We start from the raw sequence: 19499 nt of genomic DNA, 5'->3' as shown, positions 1-19499 counted from the left end.
CAAAACGACAGCAACTTGTCTGTTCCCCTTCCCCCAATTCCCCAGCACTGTTCCCATCCCCCCAATTCCCCAATAAAAAATCTTTAAAAAAAAAAGAAAAAAAAAAAAGAAAAAAGATATTTCATGAAAATGGAAACAAAAAGCTGCAGTAGCAATACTTATACCAGACAAAATAGACTTTAAAACAAAGGCTATAACAGACAAAGGACCCAGTAATCCCACTTCTGGGTATTTATCTGAAGAAACCCAAAATACTACTTCAAGGGTACATGTGCATCCATATGTTCATTGTAGCATTGTTTACAATGGCCAAGATGTGTCAATAGGTGAATGGATAGAGTAGGTGGTACCCATATGCAATGGAATATTGCTCAGCCAGGAAACAGAATGGTTCTTGCCATCTGCGGCAGCATGGATGGACCTGGAGGGTGTTGTGTTGAATGAAGTATGACAACAGTGAAAGACAGATGCAATGTGATTTCATTTATATGTGGAATCCAAAGAACAAAATAAACATTATATGCGGAATCTAAAGAACAAAATAAACAAACAAAACAGAAACAAACTCATAGATAGAACACTATGATGGTAGACAGAACATTTTGGTGGGAGGGTTAGGGATGCATGAAAAATGAGAAGGGATTAAGAATTAGAAACTAATTGTTACAAAGTAGTCATGGGGATGTAAAGTAAAGCATAAGGAATATAGTCAATAATATGGTAATAGCTATGTATAGTACCAGGTTGGTACTTGACTGGTCAGGGGGATCACTTCTTAAATTATATAAATGTCTAACTACTATGCTGCACCTGAAATTAATATAAAATACTGAATATCAACTATAATTGGAAATGTAAAAAGGGGTGGAAAGGTGAAGGGGAATAAGTGGTTCAAATTTCCAGGTATAAAATAACTAAGTCATGGGGATGTAATGCATAGCCATAGGGAATATAGTCATTAATACTGTGATAGCGTGGTACGGTGTCAGATGGTTGCTGGACTTACCATGGTGATCACTTCTTTTGGTATATAAATATTGAATAATATGGTATATACCTGAAACTAGTATGTTAGCTATATTTTAATAAAGGTCTTTTAAAACAATGGATAATCAGGAACCTGAGGACAATCCTCCAAATAAAAAAGAAAATTTGTGGGAAAAAAAATCTATTTTGTCCAGATCTTCTAATTGTTAGGTAATTCTGACTAGAAGTCGGAGCTCCATGTTACTCTTATTACATCCAGTTTTCCATTCTGAAAATGCCTTCATTAGGTAATTTGTACTGTATTAGGAAAATTTACCTTTTCCTTTTAATAGAAGTTTTATTCAGATATAATGCACATACCATAAAATTCAATCCTTTAAAGTGTAAGTTCAAAGGGTTTTAGTACATTCAGAACTGTGCAACTATCACCATTACCTAATTTTAGAACATTTTCATCACCACAAAAAGAAAACACATACCCTTTATGCTTCATTCTCCATACATCTGCTTCACATCCCCTGGTAATCAATAATCTACTTTTTACATCTATAGATTTAACTACCTGGACATTTCCTACAAATGGAATCATAATAAGAGAGCTCTTTGCTTAGTATAATGTTTTTGAGGTTCATCCATGTTGTGGCATTTATCAGTAGTTCACTTCTTTTTAATGCTGAATAATACACTTGACTCTGAGCAACATGGGTTTAAACTGCATGGGTCCACTTATCCATGGATTTTTTTTTTCAATAAATATACCCTCCATACCCCCGGGTTTCACATCCAGATTCAACCAACTGTGAATTGAAAACAGTACTTTCCACTGTGGCTGGTAACCTGTGGATGCAGAGGGCCAAGTGTATGCATTGATTCATACCACTTTATATAAGGTACTCGAGCATCCTCGGATTTTGGTATCTACAGGAATGGGGGTCATTCTGAAACTAATCTCCTGCAGATACTGAAGAGAAAATTAAGTTTTGGGTGAGTCACAAGTTATACACAAATTATTAACTGTATGGGGTATCAGTATTCCTAATCCTCATGTTGTTCAAGAGTCAACTGTATTCCATTGTATGGACAGACCACATTTTATTCATCCATTCATCAAATGACACTTGGGTTGTTTCCACTTTTGGGCTATTATGAACAATGCTTCTATGAACACGTGTATACATGTTTTCATATCTCTTGAGTATATACCTAGGAGTAAAATTGCTGGGTCATAATGGTAACTCTATATAAATATTTGGAAGAACTGTCAAACTGTTTTCCAAAGGGGCTGCACTACTTTACAGTCACACCAGAAGTGTATTTCTACATATCCTCCCCAACACTTGTTACTATCTGTTTGTTTTAGCCATCCTAGTGGGTATGAAATGCTACCTCATGCTTTTGATCTGATCTGCATTTTCCTAATGACCAACAATTTTGAGGAACTTTTCATGTACTTATTGGCCATTTGCATAACTTCTTTCGAGAACTGTCTGTTCAAGTCCTTTGCCCATTTTAAAACTGAATCATTTGTCTTTTTATTGTTGGATTGTAGGAGTTTTTTTATATATTCTAGAAACAAATCCCTTATCAGATATATGATTTGCAAATATTTTCTCCCATCTGTGCGTTGCCTTATCATTTTCTTGATGGCCTCTTTTGAAACACAAAAGATTTTAATTTTGATGAATTCTCATTTATATATTTTCTTTTGTCACTTGTGCTCAGTGTCATACGAAGAAACCAGTGCCTAATGTGAGGTAATGAAGATCTACGCCTATGTTTTCTTCCAAAACTTCTATAGTTTTAGTTCTTCCATTCAGGTCTTTGACCAACTTTGAGTTAATTTTTATATACGGTATGAGGTAGACATCCAATGTTGTTTTACATGTGGATATCCAGTTGTCCCAGCACCATTTATTGAAAAGACTATTCTTACCCTGTTACATTGTTTTGGCACCTTTATTGATAATCAACTGACCTACAAAAAAAATCAATTGCAAATATGAGAATTTATTTCTGGACTCTCAAGTCTACTCCATTGGTCTACACGTCTATTCTTATGCCAGTACTGCACAGTTTTGATTACTGTAGGTTTGTAGTAAGTTTTAAAATCGCCAAATATGAGTTCTCCAGCTTTGTTCTTTTTCAAGATTGTTTTGGCTATTTGGGGATCCCCTGCAAGTCCACATGAATTTTAGAATCAAGTTAGCAACATCTGTAAAAGAAAAAAAAAAAAGCCCCACTGGATTAAATGCCCCTTGAAGGCAGAGATCATAACCACAATCTACAGTCTGTGTAGTTTCTCCCTCTGGATTCCAAAACTGGATTAATTTAGCTCCAAGTCTATCAAATATTCCACTTTCCCAAAGTTTTAAAAGCTCAAAAAAGTACATAAAAGTGTTTGAATTAACCCCACATTAACAAAATTTCAGAAACAAAAGCAAATGTTCAGCCTTTAGAACCTTAACATCCAAGTACCAATTCCTTTATTCCAAGCAAAAACAATGTTCCCAGAACTCAATTATTACTACCAGCCAAAGTCTATGACAGTAACTTTATATTGTAAGGGCAGTGAGGGCTCATTTTAAAACTCCTACAGAAGGATTTAAGTCAATGATAATTTTTCTCATAGAGAAATATATTTGCATTCTATCATTAAATAATGATAGCCTTAATTGGGAATTACCAGTTCATAAACTTTCTCCCTAAAACTTGTAAATATATCTGAATGCTGAAATTATCTTATTTAGAAACACAATTTGTATTTCTTTTTTTTTTTTTTTTTAAAGATTTTATGGCGAACTTGGGAAGGGAACAGTGTTGGGGAATTGGGGAAGGGGAACATTGTGTTTTTCCAGGATCCATCAGCTCCAAGTCAAGTTGTTGTCCTTCAATCTTAGTTGTGGAGGGCACAGCTCAGCTCCAAGTCGTCGCCACTTTCAATCTAGTTGTCATGCACAGCCCACCATCCCATGCTTGAGTCAAACCAGCAACCTTGTTATTAAGAGCACGTGCTCTCACCAGCTGAGTGGCTGCTCAGCTCAATGCCATGTTCAATCTAAGTGGTGGTGGTGGTGGGGGGGTGTGCAGCTCACCATCCCATGCGGGAGTCAAACTGGCAACCTTGTTGTTAAGAACACATGCTGTCACCAGCTAAGCCATCTGGCCACCCGACGGCAGCTCAGCAGCAACGCAACTCAGCTCAGGCGCAACTCACTGGCCCATGTGAGAATTGAACCGGCAACCGTGTTGCTCAGAACTTGTGCTCTTAACCAACTGCGCCAACCAGCTGGCCTACAATTTGTATTTTCATCTTCTCTTCCCCTTTAAAATATATTTAATTTTTAAATAAAAGTAGAATAAATAGAAGTATAAATAAGCAAATAATTAAGCATAATCTGCTCCATTTCCCCTACCCAACTGCAGTCCATCCTCACTGTCTATACTTTTCCAAGTCCTTTTCACCTGAGGCCCCTTCAAAATTTAACCACAACTTACAGCTCTTACTTCACCTCCCTAACAGCTCTTCACTTACCCTAGGCTCAATCACACATTCCTTTTCTAGCCAGGTCCTTAAGTCTCTTTTGCTCTGGTTTCTTCAATTTAGCCTACACAAAGTAGTTAATCCCACACTTGTAAACAAGTAAGAAATTTAAAAAAAGCCCCCGTTTAACCCTACTTCCTCCTCAAGCTAACCTGTGGACCCTCCTTCCTATGACTATTAATTTTTTTTTTTTTTTTTTGGTGCTCCAGGTGAGGCTCGAACTCCTAATAACTATCAATTTTTAAACTGAGTTTCCACTGACTGGTTCTACTACTTCAACTCCAACTCTTTCCTTATCCCATCATAATTTAGCTCCCAGCCTCCACTACTCTCTGGGATTCTACTTCTCAGTGGCCCCTAATTGCCAAATACAACGAACGGCTTATTTCAGGTCCTCATCATGCCTCTTCCCTCTGCAGCATTTGATATTGCAACTATTGCCCCCTCCTTCAGAAAACTCTCTTGCCCTAAGTCAGACCATCCATCTCTGAGACTCCTGAGCATTTTCCAAATGTTCTTCTCAAGCTCTCTTCTCACCCTCACTAATCTACCTCCTACAGCGCAACCAAAACAATAGTTCTAAATGCACAAAACCCACTTCTCTATTTAAAATGTTCCCCACAGGAGAGGTTTTTCAGTCTGGCCCCTGCCAATCCTATCCAATTTTCCAATCATTCTATCTGTAAGACATACTGAGTTACTTTAGTTCCCCAAACATATTATGCTGTTTCTTACTTCCAGGCCCACCCAAGAATTACTACCAAAGAAATATCTAGACATTTTTCTAGTTCAGCTTAAGCACAATCATCTCCATGAAGCCTTCCCTGACTCAACCCAAGCAGAGTCTTTCCCTATGTGTCCACTGTACTCTCTACACACTCCATTATAGTGAATATTTATTTCTTTGCTTTCACATCATATCCGTACTAGTCTACACAATCCTTGAGCAGGGACCCTGAGGCAGAGTAGGAGAATGGCTATAAGGGTACAGGGTTTTAAAGTAGGAAATCTAGGAATGAATGCCAGTTCTGCCTCTTCCTAGTTGTATGTTCTTAATAAGAAAATTACTTAACTCACTTTCTTCATCTGTGTAATGGCAATTTTGTGAGGATTATTTACGATTATTTTCGTAAGCAGAGTGCCATGCACACAATAAGTGCTCAACAATTGGTTATCATTATTTTCATTGTTCTATCCCTCACACTTAGTTCAGAATTCAAATAACTGCTGAGTTGAAATACCTGAAGCAAGACAGTTCTGTACATAGTATTTTCAGCTACACACTGGATATTTCCATCTGAATAACATCTGGCTCCCAAAACTCATTACATTTACTCCCAAACTGTTTGAATTAGAATAGAGTGATCAACTTGTTCAGATTTCCCTAGAACTTTCCTGGTTTGAATACTGAAAGTCCTGTGCCCTGAGAACTTCCTCAGTCCTGGGCAAACCAGGACAGTCAATCATCTTAGAGTTCTGTTGCAAACAATAAAAACAGACTTGAATTAATGTAAGCAACAAAGCTGGGAGGAGGACAGGAGAATCTACTGGAAGAATATAGAGCAATTCAAAGAATCAAAGGAAAAGCTGAAGAATCAGATGTATGAAAAAAATCAGGATGAAAGCAGCTCCACAGATCCAGGTGTCAGGAATTAATGGAAGATTTCTTCACAGTACTTTTTTGCCAGGATGAATCACTTAGTTCCCAGTATCAGCTCACTCAAGATGAAAATATCAGGGACAACATCTGATTGGCCTAATTTATGTTATCCAGAAAGGGTGAGGCACCTTAATTAACCAGAGGCAGGAGCACTAAGATAAAAACCCCAAGAGATATCCAATGGCAAAAGAGCAGCTTCCAAAGGCCGAATCAGAATGCTGCTTCCAAAACAAGAGAATGGATGGATAATGTATCCTAATTATCTATCATCAAAAGGATATGACTTAAATGAATCCTGGTACATTCATACAAGATAATAATATGTAGACATTTAAAAATCATGTTAAATAGAAGACTATTTAACAACCTGAAAAATACACGATCTTTTGAGTGGAAAAAAAGCAAATCTCAAAACGGTGTACAAGGTGTGATCAAAACATACGGTGAATGTTTAAATTAAAAAAAAATTATTACAGTAAAAGACACATTGCCATTAGTCTCCCTCCAAATACTTCCCATCACTTCGAACACACTTATCCCATCATTCTTGCCATTTTTTTAAGCAGTTCTGGGAAATCCTCTTTTGTGAGAGTCTTAGTTGTACTGTTGTGGCTGCCTCAATGTCCTGAATCAATTCAAAACATTTTTCTTTCATGGTCATTTTGACTTTGGGGAAGAGCCAGGAGTCGCATGGTGCCAGGTCCGGTGAATAAGGTGGATGAGGACACACTGTAATGTTGTTATTTGACACAAACTGCCATACCAGAAGCGATGTATGACACAGAGTGTTGTTATGATGGAAGACGAAATTGTCTGCCTATTTCTCAGGCCGTTTTCTACACACATCGTTTCTTAAACACTCTAATAAGTCCTTATAATACTCAGAGTTCACCATACCGTCCCTGGGTACAAACTCACATCAAGGTCAAAAACACTATTAACATCACCTTGCTGTTGGATGGCACTCAGCAATGTATTCACCATATTTTTTTATCACACCTAATGTTACCATATCAATTGTTGCTTGAACACGGTATGCCTTTAAGATTCCATGACATATTTACTGTTATTTATGTTCCATTTCTTTCTGTCTTGGCAAATTCCTACTCACCCCTCAAGACCCAGCTCAAGTGTGACATGTAACCTTAATCTCCCCAGATATAGTCACTCTCTTTCTCCAAGCTCTCATAGTACTTTGCAAATTATGAACCTGCATCATAGAACTCATGCTGAATACTAAGTATATGCTTAGGTACCAGTCTCTCCCACTAAAATGAGCTTCCCCAGAGGAAGGAAAATATTATTCATATTTATAATCTTTGGAATTAACGATGCCTGCCTGGTGCATAGCAAGTGCTAAATAAGTGTTCAGTAAACCTGTTATCCAAGTTACTAGGATATATGATAAATCAAATTAAAAAGAAAGCGAGGAACTACTACATGTAAATATGCTGACAGTATCAAAGAGAAAGCTGACAGACTAAGAGCAAGGGAAGGACAGGCAAAACAATTATGAAGAGCAAAAACTCTACAAACACAGACATTAAAGACAGAATTCTGATAAATCTAAGACCTGATGGCATCACTTACACAAAAGCAAGTCAATATATCCATATGCATAATGGTGATTCTCATACTAAGTAGAATACAATTTATTTTCTAAATTATATCCTATTTAAGAAGGCAGAGAAACATACTGAACATTTTCAGAAACACTGGCATTTCAAACTAAAATTTGGTATGTAAATAAATAAATTTATAACCCAGAAAACAAAGATTCAGAATGACCAAGTAAATATAGTCATGATTTATTTTACCATATTTTAACTGTTAATATTGGTATCCTAGGCTGTGACAAAATTTTTCTTAACTGCAAAACTGTCACAAAGTACAGCTACATCCTTCTTATATTAATATTACTTTACCTTCAATGTAAAGGAATAGAAACTTTGAAATGAGAATGTTATCCAAATTTTATGCTTAGAAAACAAAAAGTTAATTTAGTAATGGTATCAGTTATAGAAAAAAATACCTTTGACTTTGAAGTTACATCTTCTGGATGCATTTTCAAACTCCTTTACTAGATATAGATACCAAGAAGTCAGGTTACTTTTTGACATTTTGACAAAGTATTCTTTATCATCTGAACTTTCTGATCAATCTTAGCACCACTATTGGGATACAGTCTGAAGTATCACCAATTGAAGTATTTTTTTTTTAATAAAAAATGCTTAAACTGAAGATAATAAAACCCTTAAAACTAACCTCCAGTTCACAGAAAATCTGGAGGGTAGTAAAAAATAGGAGGAACAAGTTAAGACACACCACAAAGAAACAAACAAATCCAGTAACTAGGACATTCTATTAGGCCGAAGCATATGAGATTGCTGATATTTGGCTGTTTTGAACCTCAAAAATGACAATTTCATGTAGTTAAACTTGATACGAAAATTGACCTCATTTCTTCTACAAATTAATAGCATTTAAAAAATGGTAGGGGGCAATAGTTAAAAGGTAGAAGCAATCCAAGTATCCATCAAAGGATGAATGGATAAACAAAATGTGGTATACACACAATGGAATATTGTCCAGCCATAAAGAAGAAGGAAATTTTGACACAATGCTACATGGGTAAACCTTGAAGACATTATGTTAAGTGAAAAAAGCCAGTCACAAAAGACAAATATTATATGATTCTACTTATATGAGGTTCCTAGAGTACTTAAATTCATAAAGACAGAAAGTATTGGATTGTCGGAAAAATCATGATGTATTTTTTCTGTTTTTCGTTGCAAAAGTGCATCATGACTTTTCCAACAACCCAAGAGAAGGGAAGTTGAGGGGGGCTAGGAAGAACGCAGTTATTGTTTAATGGAGACAAGAGCTTCAGTTTGGGAAGATGAAAAAGTTCTGGAGATAGCTAGTGACAATGGTTATACAACAATGTGAATGTACTTAATACCACAGAACCGTATACTTAAAATGATAAATGTTATGTTATATATTTTACCACAATTAAAAAGAAATGATGGGAGGAGCCTGTTCTCGATTAAAGGAGACTTGAGGAACATAACCAAATATGATTTGATCTTATTTAATCGTGCTTCTAAAACCAAATGTTAAAAAAAAAAAATTAAGGGACAACTGGAGAAATTTAAATGTAGACTGGATTAGATGTTATTAGGAAATTATTAATTGTGTCAGGGTGATATGGTATTTATGCAAGGATGCATTTTTATTTTTCATAAAAATAGACTTAAGTCTTCAGGGGTAAAATGTCATGTCTGTTATATACAGATGAACGAAAGAAATAAATATAGCAAATTGTTACTTATTAAACCTAAGTGATATGTATATGGATTAATATACTATTCTCTCTGCTTTTTCTATATATTAGAACATTTTTATGATTAAATAAAAAATTTAATTGTTTCATTATGCATGTGTCTTAATCTCCCAATACGTTACCTATTATAATAAAAAGTTTGGACTTGATTTGGGAAGCAGTAGGAAAAGGTACTAAAGGATTAAGTTCAGTTCAAAAGTATACTTTAGAAAAATTACTGTGCTGGTGGTATCTAGTAGGGATGTATTCATTCAAGAAATATTTTAGTGCTTACTTTATTCCAGCCACTGTACTAAGAAGCAATGGAGATATATAGTTTTTGCTCTCAAAAAGCTCCCAAACTAGTAGGAGAAAGAGATAATTAAAATGTATGACTACAATGAGAAAAATATACTCAGAGTTCTTCCAGGAATGAAGAAGGGTACCTAACTCTACCTGGGAGGATGCCAGGGATTCAGAAAGATTTCTCAGATCTAAACCCAGAGTTGAATATTTAAGAGGGGTAGGAAATTAGCCAGGTGACCAGAGGCAGGGAAGGCTATTCCAGTCAGCAGGATAGCCCTGAGAATAGAAATAGCATTGGCAAGCAGAGGAGGGCAGGACTCCAGATTATGTATAAGCATATAAGAAGTTCAGTGTTGTCAGAGCTTAAATGGGGCGGGGCGGGGGTGACCCTGGAGAAATAAAATCAGGTATCAGTCTCACTGAAAAAAATCTCATAAATTAGAGGAAGAACACCACTTTTGAGGCAACTTTCAAACTGCCAGGTGATAAGTAATAAAGCCGAAAGTAGGCTGGAGGCAGTGGAATAGAGGGGCAAGGCCAAAATCCAGAGACAGCACAGAGATTTAAGCTACATGACTGGCATCTCACTGAATGTGGAAGATGAGGAAGGAGTCCAAGAAGCCTCTCAAGTTTCAAGTTCAGGTCACAGAGAAAATGATGATGCCATACACAGAAAAAAGAAAAAACAAAGGCAGAACATAGCTTTAAACACTTTGAGTTTGACAAACTTGATGTGATGCTCATGTGATTAATTTCCAGCAGATGATTAAAACAGATTTAAATCCTCCTCCCCACTCCTCTGAAATGACAGTTAAAACTAAGGGAACTGCTGATGTGGGCAAGAACAGTCTATAGGAGTCACGGACAGAATCCCAAGACATGCCCACATTCAATGGATAGGAAAGAGTTGCCAAAGTCAACTAAAAATGAGTAATCAATGAGCTAGCAGGACCAAGAAAAGTTATGTGCTGTTAATGAATTCAAGAAAAGATAATTATAGTGTATCTGCTATATGACATACAGATTCCTGAAAATTTTCGTGTTTTGCAAAATTAGGAAGAAAGAGGGAAATACATCAAGACAATTGGGGCAATAAGCACCTTTAAGACAGAACCTATGGTTAAATAAGGCCAAGAGGCAGAATATGGGTGAGTGGGCAATGTACATACGTGTACTGCTGGGCTTGCTATGCTCAATTGTGTTTCTGTATTTCAACTGTGTGTGTGTGTTCAAATGCTGTTACTTGGGTGTGCAAAACAGTTAATGTGCTGGTAATAATCAAATATGAACTAACATGAATTTTGCATTAACTAAAATCATTCCTCTTTACCATTCAAGTATGAATTAGTTCATGTTACCGAAATACGTCATAACCAAAGAGACTGTCAAAGGAGGGCTAGGCAACAGTATCAATGGAGTCAACACCAAAAGAAATTATTAATATCTTAAAATAATATTGTACCTTTTGCCCCCAAATGTGGAGTGTTTTCAAGTATATCATCTAGTCTCGCTTCTCAAAGAGTATTAAATTTTATATACTGGTCACTAAATGACCGACAGCCCCTACCCTCAGTGACAGAGTCAACATACTTTAACAGCTATACACACAAAGAATTTGTGGCACATCACAGCAATTTATCCCAAAGAGGCAAAGGAAAATTTACTTAGGATAGCAATAAATAGAGAGAAGGAAAAGAAAAGGAATGGATAGTACTAAGTATGTTATTAGTCAACCAGGAAAGGCCCTATGGAGAACTTCTGAAGGTTTTTTTTGAATGATACGATGTAGCAGACTTGTAATCTTGGTGTTCCAGAGATAGATGAAGGACTCTGAATTGAGAAAGGGTTTGCCTGAGTGAGCCCCACTAAACCAATAGCATATACAGTCATGGAGAGGAAATCGTACTGGTTACTTCACCATCTCAAGTATTTTATTATGGCTGGCACGAAGGAAATATAAGGAAAAGTGGTAGGTGAGACAGAAAAGGTAGGGCCTTCTGTGGAATTATGTGTGGCATGATAAGAACTTTTAATTTTATCCTGAAGGCAATGGTAATGATCTTAACAGGAAAGTTACACAAAAGGATTTCAGGAAGATCAATCCACAAGATACACTGGGGTAGGAGATGATACCAAAGATAGGAAAACCGGGTGCAGTTGCAATTATATGGGTGAGAATGACAGGGATCTAAACTAGGGCAGTGGTAGTAAGGTTGGTAACAAAGGTAAGAATATGAGGGCTCTTCAGATGACTAATACAGAAAAGTGAAGGAAGAGAAGAAAGTCAAGGACAAAGTTTTAAGCTTGAACAATTAGATGGTACCACTAACCAACGGAGGTTCCAGAGAGAGAGAAAAGCAAGTTTGGCTGTGCTCGCTGAATTTGCAAATGAGAAAATATATATATATAAATACCTACCATTAGAGACTAAAGCATAAAGTTTAAGCGTTAAGCCCAAGAATATGGGTTACTCTTTTTCACTGAAACCAACTAGCTGGCTCCTTACTAATAAGGAAAGTTTGCAAGAGTAAAAATAAAATTTTTAAAAAGGCAATAAATCAAATGATACATACGATGTCAAAAATTTTTATAAGCAAGGTTTAAAAATACCAAAACAGGGTTTTCTGTGACGTAGTCAAGATTTCTTAAATATTTTCCCCATTAATTTTCAGATGTGCTTCACACGGGTCAAGACTTAGGCTCCACTCAGTACAGCACCGCGAGCAGCAGTTTCTGGCTTCAGTGTCATGCTCCTTCACTGTAAGTCTAGGCTCTGACACTTAACTCCCCTGTGACTTAGGGCTAGTTACTTAAGAATCGTAGGCTTCAAGTTTCCTCAGCAGTACATGTGGATAATAATAGGACATACTTCATAGGATTGTTGTGAAGACTAAATAAGTAATACATATAAAGCACTTGGGGTATATTGTAAACACTCAAGAAGTGTTTAGATTTTTTCAATAATAACTATAGTTACTGTTACTGATGAAAAAGTCACCTCCTTGAGGTATACAGGTGCAAGAAAAAGAAAAGTTGACCTGGAGGGCAGTTACCTCAATGCTTGAGTTATAAGTATTCATTAAATGGAACATTTCTGGTTTGTGCACTTTTCTATAAATATATTTGAAGTTTTAAATATTTTTTAAAAGGTAAAACACTTAAGAACCAATGCCTTACATGAAAAGGTCTAGTAATAAAACACACATTCCAGACCAAAAAAAATTATTTTCACTACGTGTCTCCTAGTTTTAGCTACAAAATCCATTCCCCCTACCCAAGCTCCAAACTGCTATCAGTGATAATTACTCCCTCCCCTACTACCTCCATCTGTCAACCTCAGGATAACCTTTATCCCCTTTGTCTTCTGTGAGCGTTACACAGAAGAGGAAGAGAAACAAAGAGATGCAAATCCTCATTCCATGTTATGACCATGACTATCCCCAGTCTCAATTTTTTTTAGAAAATGCCTCATTGCGTACAGGGTAACAGCACTAATGCCTCCAGAATTAATTCTAGATATTACTGCCAGTACCTTTTTCCACTGCTCTAATCATGTTACATCTTCTAACTCTCCTCTGAAATAAATTCCTACAGATCTCCCTATCAGAAGTTTCCAAGCAACTCTTTGCCAGTCCTAGTCTCGACCACCACACGTCTTCCGAAGTCTCATCTCTTCACTCCCTAATCTAACCTCTCTTCTTTTTCACCTGGATCTTTATTCACTAATTTCTCATGTGCTATGTTCTAGTACATACTTCCTGTAAAATTCACCAACAATCTCTCTTCTATGAAGCCATTCTAACTGAATATGATATTACTTTCTTTCTACCCTCTCCCCACTCACAATTCCCAAACATAACTCTACTTATTTTCTTTAGAAAACATGTACTTTAGTCTAGCACAAAGCAACTTATTTGTGAATCACATAGCTGTATAATAAGTTTTATCTTTTGTCTACCCTATATGTGAAAGGTAGGAATGATATCTCATCAAAATGCACCTCACTGTTTTGAAACAGCCTGATAATCAGTACTACTTAGTATAGAGCTACGTAACAGTATAACTTTCTAATGTAACATAGTTTCTAATGGGTAAGACTACATTAGACATAGTATCTAGTCTTAGCTATACCTAAATTGATAAAGGAACTTGATCAGATTCGACTCCAGTTTACCCTTTAGTCACATCTCTGGCACGCCCTTCTCTCTAAGCAGTCCTACTGCATTCTCCCAGTACTCCTCAAGTACTGCACCCTGGAGTCTGGAATGCCTCTTCCTGGCCCTCTCCCTTTCCCTGGCCAACTTTCTTTCACCCTTCAGGATCTACTCACTCACATTCATCCACTAGGAATCAACCAGAACATCTCCCTTGACTGCTCAGCCCCAAGGTAGGATCTTCTTATGCAGTCTCAGAATACACTTAGCGATGTACTGCATTGTAATTATCAGTTTACTTTTGTATCACTCCTACTGAACTATAAAATCCTTGAGGTACAGGCTGAATTTTATTCCCTTTTGTATCCGAAGACCTCACATTGTTAAGATACCCAATAGACAATTAGTGAAAGAATGTTCATACCCACCACTTTGTGACCTTGTGCAGGCTACACAAGCATGCTTGAGTTTCCTCATCTAAAAGTCTCCATGTATAAGACGCACCCTTTCCTGAAAAATTTGGGGTCTAAAAACTGGGTGCATCTTCTACAGTGGTTGTAGATTTCAAATACCATAGCTGGAACTGAGGACGAGGCAATATATAAAGACAGTGATTCGTCATCAGACACAGAAGAGGACAAGCTAATGGTTGAGAGTTTTGACAGTGATGAGGAGTTGTATGAATTTTATGATGAATAAAGCTTGAGTTCAATAACTTTATGTAATACATTCTTTTTCAAATTTCGGGCCCCAAAATTAAGGTGCATCTTATACATGGGAGCGTCTTATACAAGGGGAAATACGGTATGTTCCTCCTATAAAGTGGGGATAATGCTATACCTAGCTCATAAAATTGTTAAAAGGATTAAATGAGGTATCATGAAGCTCTCAGTGCAGTGTCTTTCACATAGAACTACCATTTGAATGTCTGCTATTTCATGCCTTAAGTTACTCTAATGTATGCTAAGAAATGTAATGTTGTTGTGACGAATATTTTCAGGCTGAAAGACTTAGCAACCATACCTCTAGAAGTGACTGGTTACATTCTGGTCATCAGCAAATATTTATTATATACCTATTATGTGCGGGAGTCCATACTAGGTATCACTGAGATCCTAGAACACAATAAAGGCAAATAACAAGACAAAAGCCTGTACCAATATCCAAGAGAGGGAAGAATGTTATTAGTTCTTTTGTACAAACAATATGGGTATTTGTCAGACTATGTAAGTTTTGCTTTATAACAGGGGAAAGCTTCAAGAACAATTACTGATAGAACAAGTTCAAAATTAACTGCTATCATCAAGTGGACTAATAACAGGAGGCAGTTCCAAAATTTCTTGTTGCTATTCCTAAGTTTCACTTCTGCTGAGAAGTATTTTCACACACAAAAATATAACCATGAGCAGGACAGAGACAGATGACCTCTAGTTGTCTCATTCAAATGGGAATTCCACAGTATTTCCTTAGGTTTTTCCCAATTAGTATTTAATGTTGTAGCTCTGGAAAAATGGCCTGTTTTTTGTTTTTCTACAAAACAGAACGCTAACTGGTCAATTTCCCCCAACACACCTTCTTTAAGAGGATAAAATGCAATGCACACTTCTTATTCACACTGGCCCCTTGGCAAGAACTACAAAACTGCAAACGATGTCACCTGGTATTAGAAAAGGAGGCTGTGGACTTAAAACCACCTTTCCCCTAACAAATCCAGAGGTCTGAGTCCCAGTGAAGTTTGTGCATTATACTACATAGCTTTTTGTAGCTGCAGAGAGACCTCTAGCGCTGCCTCAGTAAGCCGAGTTTGCAAATAGTACCTGCTAATGTCACCTTAATGAGACAATGGCAACATGCTGTGTAGCAACGAACTGAGTGACCACATTAATGTTTACAGTTTTGCAACCACATGGAAATTCTACCAGCTTGGAGCAAGGGGGTATATACATGACCGTATGAACCTATGTATTCCATTTATTTCGGTAAACCATGTCAAATAAATTATCCTATGCACACCCCACTACAAGTAAGGAATGCTAAGAAAACAGGTCCGGTGAGCGGAGGTCGGAACAACGTCTCTTCCAAAGCCTCAACACAATAGATGGTAAACTATTGTCCACCTTCAGCTTGCTCCAAATGCCAGCAGTGACAGGAGTGTGTGCTGGAACAGCTCAGCACGACTGGTCCAAAGGACAGCACTGGAATATAAGAAAATGGTCCTGGCGCATCCTACCCTCCCCCATCCACCACCCTCAAACAAGTCAGTTACCCGGCTGGTCCCCACCCCCCTCTGCGGGCCGCCACCGCCCGCCTGGGCCCGGCAGGCTGAAAGTAGGCGCGGAGACCGGCAGAGACAGGCTCCATGTGCGGCAGCGCGGGAGGCAACGAGGAGGCTGCGCTGGCAGGAGGTTCCACCCGCAACCGGCGCGAGCCGCGGCCGCCCCTTCGGCGGCGCGGTCGACGGACCTGGGCGGCAGCATCCCCGGGCCGCGAGGCCCCAGCGCGCGGACCCCGCCTCAACTCCACATCCCTTCCTCACAGACAGCAGGCCGCGCCCGCGTGACGGGGCCGAAAACCCCGGCATTTCCCGGTCCCCGCGCCGGCAGCTCCGGAGGGTGGCTGCAGCCGGCCCGCGTATCCGTCGCCCGCTCCGCCCAGCCCTGGGCCGCGCTGACGGGAGGCGGCGGCCAACTCCGACCCACCGCGAGCCGGCGAGAGCCAGCCCGGCGCCGGCCCCCCGCCCCTTCCCGCCACCGCGGGGCCGGCGCGGCCAGGAGGGCGAGCCGGGCGGGCCCAGATCGCTGAAGCACACTCACTTCCACATCGCGGCCCTTGTTCTTAAAGCTCTTGATGCGGTGGTTCTCCAAGCCGGGGTTCTCGGCCATGGCTGCGCGCGGCTCCAGCGGCGGCTACTCCTGCGGCTGCGGCGGCGGCGGCGAGTCTCGGTGCGGGAGGGGGAGGAGGGGAGCGCGGGAGGGGAAGGGAGGGGGAGGGGGAGAGGAGAGCACGTTCCGTGACGCCTCCGAGCGCGAGGTGGCAGCAGCGCCGGGGGAGGCGCAGGCCGACTGCCGGGCCGGGCGGGGCGGGAACCGCGCTGAAGAACCGCGCGCTCCCGGGTTGGCTGGGGTCACGTGCCCGGGGCCGCCCCGGGCCTGGACGCTCGTCCGGCTGGAAGTGCCAGGGGTTTTCGGAATGACCCCCGCCCCACCCCAGCAAGGCCTCCTCACAATCCCTCCGTGTTGCAAGTCTTGTGCCTGCAATGGAGCCAGACTTAGCGGCTTTTACTGCCCCTCCCCAGACCCCGAGCTGTGGACGCAAACTACAGTTCCCAGCATGCCAGGCTCAGGCCTTGACAGAACCAGAATGCCGGGAATCCTAAGCGCGCAGCTCTGCGCGGCGCGCCCCGGGAGCCTGGGCGCAAAGCTCCGCCCCCAAGGCCGCCTCTGGGCGGGGAAGTGGGTGGGGCTTCCCCGGAGATGGCATCTTGCGCCCTATTGGGGGAGGGGGCGGGGCTTCTTTGGAGTCTCCTGAAATAACATCCACCCTCAATGGCTGTTCCCTTGCCCTGCTTTGGTTTTATAAATAGCATTTATTTCCATCTGACATGTACACATGTATGTATGTGATATATGTGTTTATGGGTGCGTTACCTGGCATACCGCACGGGAATTAAGCTCAATGAGAGCAGGGACATTGTCTGGTGTGTTGCTGAATCCCTCGCGTCAAAACACTGCTTGGCTGGTCGTGCATACTCAATAAATACTTGAACAAATTAGTGTTCTAGCGTCTCTCGGTTTCTTCATCATACTTCCAAGCCCGGTTCTACAACTTTCACTCTGGCAGTTCCTGAATTTCAGTGCCCCCCACCACCTCTTGTTCCACCACCACACATAATCTTAGCTTTCAGGAAGCAGTCAAGCCCTCCCTGGTCCACAGACTCATCTAGCATCTCTCTTTAGGGTCATGGGAGGAATGATCAAGAGAAATTCGGTTCCATATCACTAATAGAGAGTTGCTTTCTGGAGCAGCTGAGCTTCTTTGGTTATATATGAAATAATTCAGTTTCAGAATCTCTGGCAGATATAAGCAGGTATGCGATGTTATAGTACAATTCAAATGACACTGAGGTTATTCAAAGATTGGTAGAAACATAACCATAAAGAGATTAAAGAAGACATTCTTTCAAAGCAAAGGGACCTTAAAGAGCCAGAGGTCCAGGGATCATAAATTCAGAGGCATTTGGTGGCCAGGTTTTGTCTGGGGCATTTGTTTTATGAGTGGTGGAGCGTGGCCTGTTGATAAACACCGTCCCAGTCCAACCACTCATTTAAAGGGGAGAACACACACACACACACACACACACACACACACACACACACACACACACCTAAAGCTTAGAATGAATGGATTACTTCAACAAGAGTTCTTCAGGCAATAGAAGTTGTGTGTTTGAAGCTCACCCCAAACAGGAGAAAAACTTCCAGACTGTTGTTCAATCTCTATTATAATTTATCAAGGCATTCTCTTTTCAGGTTACTTTACCCCTTCCACCACGTCTCTTTATCCTACTTGCTGTTATCAAACGTGTAAGTCTTTCATCATTTTAGGGTTTTAGACATATTTAGTGAGCACTTACCATGTGTCAATCATTGAACTAACACCAGGATATATTTGTAAACAAGACAGCCTGGTTCCTGCCTCCGCATAGCTTTGTGTCTGTCAGAGTAGACAGACAATAAAACAAGTTCTCACCCAAAAAGTGTGGTGGGTGTCAAGAAACAGGAAGGAAGCTCAAGGCTCACAGCAAGGAGATCTTTATAACCTGATGATTCCTAAGACTCCTGACGTAAGAGGACAAGATTGCAAATGGATGTCTACATATCACATATCTAAGTATTTAGAAGTTATAAATCAAGCTTACAAACTTTAAAAAAATATAGTCTAATTTTTGACATTGACAAATGAACATTCTTTACAACCTGGAAGTTTGGGTTTGAATGTAAATTTTCTGACTTCTTGGGCTTCTGCTTCAGGACGTGGTACAAGGAGGTCTGGAAGCCAGCTCCCAGCCCACTTTTTGTTCCCCTTCTCTTCCATCTCCTGGCTCCATCCCACACTGGAATAGACCTTAAGAGCATGTATGTATACCGTTACCCACAAGATTCACATCCTGCCTCTCACCACCAAAGCTCTATTTACATCCCCCTATCTGCCTCAAGAGATGCCCCTTGGCCATTGCTCAGGCCTGGAGTGTGCAAAGCAGTGGCATCATGAGCCCCCAGAAAGACGGACCCAAGAAAGAGGCCTGGGAAGATCCTGAAAGTAGGTTTGGCCATTTGAGCAGGGAATCCCAGGGCCCTGGTACTCAGAGCTGGATCTAGAGGCACAGGTTCGAATGAACATAACCTGGTGGCCCCATGGACTCCCCACGGGGTTGGGTACATCAGGAGAGAGCCAAAGTGACATCCTCAATGGGCAGGGTCTAGATCAGGGCCCCCTCTTACGTGGGTCTAACTTTTACTCTTTGCC

At 40.0% G+C, this 19499-nt stretch overlaps 1 protein-coding gene across 2 annotated transcripts in view; it reads right to left on the bottom strand.

Moving 5' to 3' along the window:
* The window catches only part of KPNA3 (karyopherin subunit alpha 3), a 93111-nt gene extending 75687 nt beyond the window's left edge, over positions 1-17424 (bottom strand). Inside the window, exon 1 of one of the 2 annotated variants that reach the window (XM_019650863.1) lies at positions 16787-17424. In XM_019650863.1, coding sequence (XP_019506408.1) covers positions 16787-16855 — 69 coding nt within the window. In that variant the 5' untranslated portion in view covers positions 16856-17424. The remainder of the gene's footprint in view (positions 1-16786) is intronic. The other variant, XM_019650861.1, reaches the window with a different exon arrangement.
* Positions 17425-19499: the final 2075 nt, after the last annotated feature.

Source organism: Hipposideros armiger, unplaced genomic scaffold (assembly GCF_001890085.2).
Source record: "Hipposideros armiger isolate ML-2016 unplaced genomic scaffold, ASM189008v1 scaffold_148, whole genome shotgun sequence".
In the NCBI taxonomy this organism is placed as follows: domain Eukaryota; kingdom Metazoa; phylum Chordata; class Mammalia; order Chiroptera; family Hipposideridae; genus Hipposideros; species Hipposideros armiger.
The sequence above is the reverse complement of the archived record's forward strand: the minus strand, read 5'-3'. Positions and strand labels throughout refer to the sequence as shown.